Source organism: Pygoscelis adeliae, unplaced genomic scaffold (assembly GCF_000699105.1).
Source record: "Pygoscelis adeliae isolate BGI_AS28 unplaced genomic scaffold, ASM69910v1 Scaffold218, whole genome shotgun sequence".
Taxonomy (NCBI): Eukaryota; Metazoa; Chordata; class Aves; order Sphenisciformes; family Spheniscidae; genus Pygoscelis; species Pygoscelis adeliae.
Window position 1 is genome coordinate 2,426,863 of NW_008825433.1, and position 8,404 is coordinate 2,435,266.

The 8,404-nt window shown below is 40.1% G+C and overlaps 1 protein-coding gene across 1 annotated transcript in view; it reads left to right on the top strand.

Annotated features, from left to right (window-relative positions):
• Positions 1-2,889: 2,889 nt before the first annotated feature.
• Positions 2,890-8,404, top strand: part of YIPF4 (Yip1 domain family, member 4) — a 14,466-nt gene continuing 8,951 nt past the window's right edge. The window contains exons 1-3 of the mRNA XM_009331098.1: positions 2,890-2,905; positions 3,314-3,467; positions 6,308-6,479. Coding sequence (XP_009329373.1) covers positions 2,890-2,905; positions 3,314-3,467; positions 6,308-6,479 — 342 coding nt within the window. The remainder of the gene's footprint in view (positions 2,906-3,313; positions 3,468-6,307; positions 6,480-8,404) is intronic.

Consider the following 8,404-nt stretch of genomic DNA (forward strand, 5'->3'; position numbering starts at 1 on the left):
CCGCGGCGGGGCAGAGCCGGCCGCGGTGCTCCGTTTCTCAGGTTCTCTGAAAGCCGCAATCGAGGTTGTGCCCGGCGACCTGACGTAAGCGTGCCAAGCGCTGCCACAGACCGCTCCTCCTTCCCCCCGTGCTGGAAGCGCGGTTCCGTGCCTGCTGAAGATTGTGCCGTACGTTCGCATTCGCTGTAGTGCTGTGCCAAAGTCTCGGTGGCGTGTCTCGTTTCAGCACGGTAACGAGGGGGAAAAATAAGCCCCGTGTGTAGTTTCGGGGGTGAAGCGTGGCCCGCTGCCTAACTGCCGCACAAATAGCTGTGGTGTCCCAGCATGCCATGAAGATCTGCCTTAAGACTGCGAAAATGAACATACAAGAGTCAACATTGTGCTAACTTATTTTGATGGGGAATGACCTTTTGGGCTCTACCCATTTAAACAACACGCGTTCTACTTTATGTATGTATTTAGTCGCTGTTGTAATTGCGGATAGGGGTAGGGAATCGTGTAAATCCTGACTCATGTGCCCCACCCTGGAAAAGAATTATTGAAGTGGAAAAACTACTGTAGAATGCCTGTTCTTTGGTGAACTTCCCAGTCTTTCTGACAAGGAATGCTAATCAACAGGTACAATCTTGGCTTTGGTTTTTTGTTGTTGTTTTGGTTTTCTTCCCCATCTTAGCCTGAAAAAGGATCCACGTACCTCTGAATGGAAACTCTTTGGATTACCGCTTGAAGTATTTGTGGAGCAATGCTGAACCCAATCCAATACAGCCACCTTTCCAGTAGGATGTGTTGAATTGGACTCGGCTCTGTGTTCTTTATGAACACAAGAAAGGCGTGATCTCCTGCCTGTTCAAGTGTAGTCCGGTCTGCAAAGTGCTGCATGGACCTACCCTAACAAACAAAAGCATAAGCAGAATTAAACAGCTTGACATTTCTAAATTAAAACACTACACGTTGCGCTCTAATTTCTAGTTGTTTCCCAAATCTTGATCCATATGAAAAATAAAAGTATAAGCTGTTTTATTTTCCCATGTTATTTGCATGAGAGGCAGGAGCTGTTTGTGGGCAAGAATGCTGGAGAGGTGTTCTCAGTTAAGTGGACAGATATGGTATAAAGAACAGACTGTTTCAGGGTTTTTTTGCCTCTTGTACTGCATTTTCAAAATTGACTGTCTTGAAAGCTGGTTTTCCACAATGCCTCGTTGAAATAAGGTGCGTGAGATACCTCAGTTTTGCTTCTGTTGTGTTCTGCCTGAGATGGTAGCAGTGAAAGCACCCTAACTCTCGCTGGCGAGCATCAGAACCATCAACTCTTGGCAGATTCTTTAGCGCTCAGTTGGCTTGCTGTTAACAATCTCATTCAAAGCAGTCTGTAGAAGAGGGGGTGGCGGATTTTTTTTTTTCCTTGGTTTCTGCAGTTTTATGTCCCACCTGAGATGTCTTGCAAAATAGACTTAAGATCATGTTAATAGGTTTCATGATTAAAACATATGGTTGTAGGTATTCACCGATCATCGACTGCTAAAAGGAGTCCTGGTAAATAAGACTTGTGTAGAAGTTTCCCTGCCTCAGGATGGATTGTCAGCTGTCACCGTGAAAGGAGAAATAAATGGCTGGTTGGACTGTTACATTTGCTTGTTTTCACAGCCACATCTGTGCACAAAGAGTAGCAAGAACCTCTCCTTGCAAAGTAGTGTTATGTTGTAGGATAAACAAATATTTTTAAATTACAAAAGGGTCCCAATGACAGTAGAAAACTTCCGAGGTTTTCTCTACCTTGACACCCAGGCATTAAGAATACATTTTTCTTTTTTCCTTCCCCTGTAAACAGCAGAAGGCGACTTTGCTTGTGTCTGGTGAGAACAGTGTATGTGTGCCAATACTTACGGGAGCAAAAAGAAACTCCTTCTTTAAGTTACAGTGATCTTTACAAGGATCCTGCGCAGATGGTATTCCAAGAATCAAAGCAATGGATCGTTAACTCTCATGATTATGAAATGGTTGAAAAGCAGTTATGGAGAGGCTTAAATTTAAACTTGAGTGGCCTAGCAAGCTGATTTGGGAAGGATAATTCTGTTAAATTAATTGTGATGCTGAGTGATCAGTGAACACTCCAGACATGCTGGCTGAAGACTCTGTGAGATTCTGTCACTGTGCAGATTTTGTTTCTATAAAACTACGTTGCAGTTTGATAGAAAGTGTCGCAAATGTAATCTACAAATATGGCCTGGCTTGCCTCTGTGAGTATGTGTTTCAGAAGTACTTGCTATAGCAAGGTGTTTTGGGAAATTTGTGCCTAGGAACTTTTTTGTGTGAAGAACACACAATGGAAAGGCAAAATAAGCTTTTCTTTGGTGAAGCAAAAAGGTGTTGGATGAGAAGAGCGTTTTTGTTTCTCAATATATTTGTAATAAGGTTTGTACAAAAAATGTACATGTTTCTGTTTGGATTTTTCCTTTTTAGCAAATAATGGAAATTCATCGTTTCCTAAAGGAAGAGTTATTCCCCTCTTCTGTATTTTTTAATTTCTTCAGGTTGCTTCGTTTATTTTCAGTTACTAATTTGTATTTTTCATCTGTATATAACTGAAGACAATGAAAGAATGAAATTAATATTTATCGGTGACTTTGACACAGCCAGAACACACATAAATTGCTCTTTGTTTTGTTTAGTACCGTGGCAGAGCAAGATCATAGTGTATTGAAGAGAGCTCCTTGTTTCTCTTCTTATTGGCTGGAGCCTAAGGATCTCTGATAGTATTCTTTTTCTAACAGTTTCACCTGTATTAAAGGCAGGCTACAAATGAAAACATCTACAAATGTTTTCCTTTCATGAAAAATTGGACATAAAAGCAGAGAATGGTTTTGGCTGAAACAATGCCACTGTGCAGGAATGGGCTCCGAAAGAGGTATAGTATGGCCAGCAAAAAAACGCTAAATAATCCACAACTTGCAGTACGGTGAGACTTTTCTTTAGTTAACTCCTTTTATGCCCTTAAATGCTTAATGATAAGGCACAAATTGAAGCCTTTCTGTCATACCATAGCACTGTGTCATCAGAACAAGAGTTCCATCTAGAAGCTAAAACTTGGTAGTCTGAGACATAAACAGACATTGTTACTATTGCATTAAACCAGAAGTGCCCTTTCAAACTATGTATGTTAAAGTATAATTTTGTTCTGTAACTTTGACTATTTCATGGTGATGACCAGCACATGTAGCTTTATACGTCTGTTGTTTATCTTCCAGTACTTTTGAAATCAGATGGCTTTTGGCAGGACATAAAAAGGTTTATCTTTCTCTCATTTTTCTCTAAGATCTTAGTGGCTCCATAACAACTCCAGATGTTAAGCTAAATCTTGGAGGAGAATTCATCAAAGAATCTACTGCAACTACATTCCTAAGACAGAGAGGGTATGGCTGGCTTCTGGAAGTGGAAGATGATGACCCAGAAGATAACAAGCCACTCCTGTATGTCAGAATCATTTTTGGGTATCTATCTTTATTAGCTGTGTAGGAAAAACAAACGACTTGTAGCCTCTCAGATTGCCCCACAGCCTTTTATTGTGACTAGAATCCCGTTTGACAAATTACTTAACCAATGAGCATTTTCTGGTGCAGGAATGAAAACGTTATGTTTCTCATTCTGGGTTTTATTTTTAGTGTAAAAGAAAGGCTTGTTGTTCACTGTGGGGGAGGAAGGAAGGAGGAAGTAAAATCCAATTTATTAATCTCTATAAGTATAAAGCTTTTATGGCTTTTCTGCTGTTATCTGTTGATCTTGTAATGGTTTAAAAAATTAGATTGTGTTCTTTCTATCTTTTGTGCTGATGTGAGTTTCGTAATACTGTCAAAGAATCAAAGGCTAAGACAATCCTGTGGAAAGATTCATGTTAAGTAAATCTAGGTAAATTCTGTCAGTTACTCTGAAGTAAACGCATTGTGAATCATGCTTATTACAGTAGGGATGCAAGAAGCAAGGTAGCACAAACTTCCTAATCTTTGATGCTATCTTATATTATAAAGCTAGATTAAAATGGTGTTAGGACACAAAAATCTGAAAATCTCTGCATCCCTTGTTCTGTTCACAGAAACGTGGTTGGCTGAAGAAAGTTTGTATCTTAAGGTTACTACACTGTGGGTCAGGCAGCCTGGGTCTTCGTCCTTGTTCTGCACCTAAGCAACTTCATTCTCAGTGTCTCGGTGTTTTCCTATGTGCATTAAAGATAATGATGCTTTAAAAAAATGGAGTGAGCAGGAGAGTACTCTGGAGAACTCATGAGAGTGTTGGGAGAGAACAGATGCCTGGAGAGCTTAATAATGAAACTGCTACTTGAAAAGTACTTAAAGTGTGCAGAAGTAGCTCCTTGTGTGAATAAGTCTGTTCTGTAAACCTCTAACTTTTAATTAAGAAGCAGAATGGTGTACTGAGGTGACAACACAGGAATTCCCTCTTTCGTGTAACTTTTTATACCACAAAAACCAAGTCTGTGATTCAAAGACAGCTAGGTGTTCTAAGCTGCTGATTGCTGTAAGTGAGGAGAACGTGCCAGGGAAATGATCAGTTTGTGGCAAACAGGATGAATATAATCATCCTAACAGAGAAGACCTTAATCTGAGTTTCATGTGGCAGTTTTTATGCAGTTCTGATTATTCTCAGAACATGCGCTGTAATGAGGCCTTGTAACGTGAATCCTACTAAGGATTTAAAGAATAGCAGCCAGCTAAAGGAAGTTCACCAATGCAGTGCTACTGTGCAAGCGTTTTGTTCAACGGTGAGGTGGGGTTTTTTTTCTTTCTCATTGGGCAGCCTGACTCCAGACACTTGTTTCCTGTTACAGCTACCATCACTTCTTGGGTGAGGTAGCTGTCAGCTTCAGACAAAAGACAGTTTATTCACATGAGAAACTGTCAGAAGCCCTAGGCGATGACAAAGAATTATTGCCAGACGGGAAATACTGTGTTACACAATCTTCAGAGTAAAATACAGGGATGCTACCTCCTGTTTAGATAAATGGAGGAAAATAGATGCTTCTAGTCCACTCCTTAGATTCAGGGATGCGTTAAAGAACAATTTTTGTTATTTAGTCACAGGTTAGTAATACCAATTCTGAAATAGCTTCAGTAATTGCGATTCTGAAATTGCCTTGAGAGACTCAATGAGCAGTATTTAGTTTGGGTTGGGTTTTTTTTTTTTTAAGAGAAATTGTGGTGAATCATGACTTTGTTTATTTCTTGCTTCAGCTTTTCTGAGGAAAAAGCCATAAATCAAAGCCTTGTACAAAACTTTCATAAATGGACTTAGAATATGATTCTACATTTTTCTCCACGGTGCTCTTAAATGTAGAGCAGAAGGATATCTGCTGGGGAGTTTCTTGCAACTCTTCAGAGCTCCTCAGTCATGACTGCATAAGAAAAACAGTATAGCATACAGTTTTGTCTTAAGGTTCCGTGCATAAACTTAAAGAAGTAGAATTGCCCGTTACTTGGAAAGTCTGCTTCCTCCCCCTTATGCTAGGACAATCAGGACCAGATGTACCAGTTAACAGCCTCCTATGCAGAAGAATCTTTTGGTCAATTCGTAGCTGCTTACAGATAGTTTGTAGCAGGGAGTCGAGAAGGCAATTGGAGAAGAGCAAGACCTGTTGATAGAATTTATTGCTAGTTTAATTGGCTTTTATTTATTTCTACCCATATTGAAAACAAGCCAGTAATTAAACAATTGGCATAAAGTGGTCTGCTGAAAACTACTGTTGTTGCAGCAAGTTAAACCCCATTTTATTTAAAAAAATTATTTTACCTGATGTATTTTGAATGGTTTAGGATTAATGAAAGTAAAGGTATTCTTTCTTGTAGAATTGGAAATAAAATGTTTCCATAATGAGTGTGCTCGTGGCAAACTGCTCAGCGTAGGAATACACAGGCATCCTACTTTTGTGTATGCATGTCTTTGACTTTTAAGTAGTTACAGTGGTATGAATGTGTCATGTGTTCCTGCATGTCAGAAAATAGATCTACTGTCTTAATGTAGACTGTTAGGGTATGTTGTGTATGTTTTCTATTCTCAGTCACGTAATTGATTTTTTTAATAATTATCTAACTGTGTCACACCAGTTACTGAATGTGGGGTGAAGGTATGGTGTTGCTTTGTTGCGGACGAACTGTTCCTTTGCTAGTCATGGCTTCAGAAAGCCTTATGGGTGACAGGAGACTTGCTCTATAAACCTACTGTTTGCCCCCGAACTTACTTTTTTATGCTCTGTTTCATTACTGTGGTGTATAGTAATTGCTCTCATGCTTTACAATTTCAGGGAAGAACTCGACATTGATCTGAAGGATATTTACTACAAAATTCGATGTGTGTTGATGCCTATGCCATCTCTTGGGTTTAATAGGCAGGTAGTGAGAGATAATCCAGACTTCTGGGGTCCTCTGGCTGTTGTCCTCTTCTTCTCAATGATTTCATTATATGGACAATTTAAGGTAGGTATAAGCCTTCAACCTAAAAAGACATCTAAACTAAATTTGGGGACATGATTGCTAAGCATTTTGCATTCTTACGTAGGTAGAAAGTCTTTTCCTCACATACTAATGCAGGGCATTTCAAATGCTGTTTCTTGAGTTAATATGTAGAAAGACAGCAGTAAGAAATGTATTAAATAGCCCACGGATAAGTTAATCACGATGAAATGTCAGGTTTGTTTTTATATGGTAAAACAAAGGAAAGATGTGGTTTCTAGAGGACAGATTGGTACTAATGGGTTTATAGTCATATTAGTGAATCTTTCCATTTTAGTTGTGACCTTTTGTTAACGTGCTTTTTATTACTAAAAAATGTTACCGAAGAACATTAGTTCAGATGCCATGAATTTTAATTTCCTGACAAATAAAGCTACTTGTTTAATTTGTACTATATTACCACTGTTATCTGGTGGTGATATCTTCATTAGTGCCATTTGCTATTTTGTCCTCCCTGCTCAATTACAATCAAATAACTTTCCTCTGGTCAATAGACTTTTTCCATAATCCCTTTTGAACTCTAGGGTGAATAGCTGTTCAGAGGCATTGTGCAGATTTAATTGGCCTCCATAAACACTGTTAGTTTTTTTTCTTTATGTTCATACTGAAATAGAGAAGTGGTATCATTTATAGTCACAATTTGAATGTGAGCCTGGGTGATCCTGCTTCAGAAATCTGTACGAATATATGTGTAGTTACAGTTGTTTTAAATACAATGTAGTATAGCAATAAGCCATATGTAAAGTAACAGAATGTGCTTATGCAAGGATTTTTGTGAATGGTGAGATAAAATCATTCCCTTTGCAACCTCTGGCTTCCATATGGTGTACCAAATGCTGACTAAGAACTTGCTCTCAGTATCTTGTTTCTATGAGACTTGAAGTGAGTAGACTAAACCACTGTATTATTCAAGTGGACCACTTTGCTGTCTCCTAGGCAAAGCAAGGACCGTTCCTTGATCCCATGACAGATAAACTACCTTCTGCAGTTTGTGTACCTACATACGTGAACAGTAGGTCTGATGTTTCTTAGGAACGGTGGATTTACCATACAGATGTAAGAATGTTGTATATGTGTGAGGAGAGATAGCTAGTAGCTAGCAACAGGATGACTGACAGCAGCTAGACTAGATGAACTGAATGGTGGGCTGTAAGCTGGAGAGAGATGAGCGTTCCTGCTCTAAGACTTTAATCTGGTCCTCTTCTTTTAGACTGTGGAAGAAAGGAGGGAGTAAAAGGAGGCCACGAACTATTTTCACAAATAGCGTAAAGCTGTTAGATTTATTTTAATTTTTTAAAGTGGTGCTGTGACTTTTATCTGTTTTTAAATTTAAAGAAAAATCATCCTCCATTTGAGGATGCAGTGCAACCCATGCAGCGCTACAGCCTTGGGGAAGAGTGGCTGGAAAGCTGCCTGGCAGAAAAGGACCTGGGGGTGTTGGTCGACAGCCGGCTGAACATGAGCCGGCAGTGTGCCCAGGCGGCCAAGAAGGCCAATGGCATCCTGGCCTGTATCAGAAATAGTCTGGCCAGCAGGAGTAGGGAAGTGATCGTGCCCCTGTACTCGGCACTGGTGAGGCCGCACCTCGAATACTGTGTTCAGTTTTGGGCCCCTCACTACAAGAAGGACGTTGAGGTGCTGGAGCATGTCCAGAGAAGGGCAACGAGGCTGGTGAGGGGTCTGGAGAACAAGTCTTATGAGGAGCGGCTGAGGGAGCTGGGGTTGTTTAGCCTGGAGAAAAGGAGGCTCAGGGGAGACCTTATCACGCCTTACAACTACCTGCAAGGAGGTTGTAGCGAGGTGGGTGTTGGTCTCTTCTCCCAAGTAACTGGCGAAAGGACGAGAGGAAATGGCCTCAAGTTGCGCCAGGGGAGGTTTAGATTGGATGT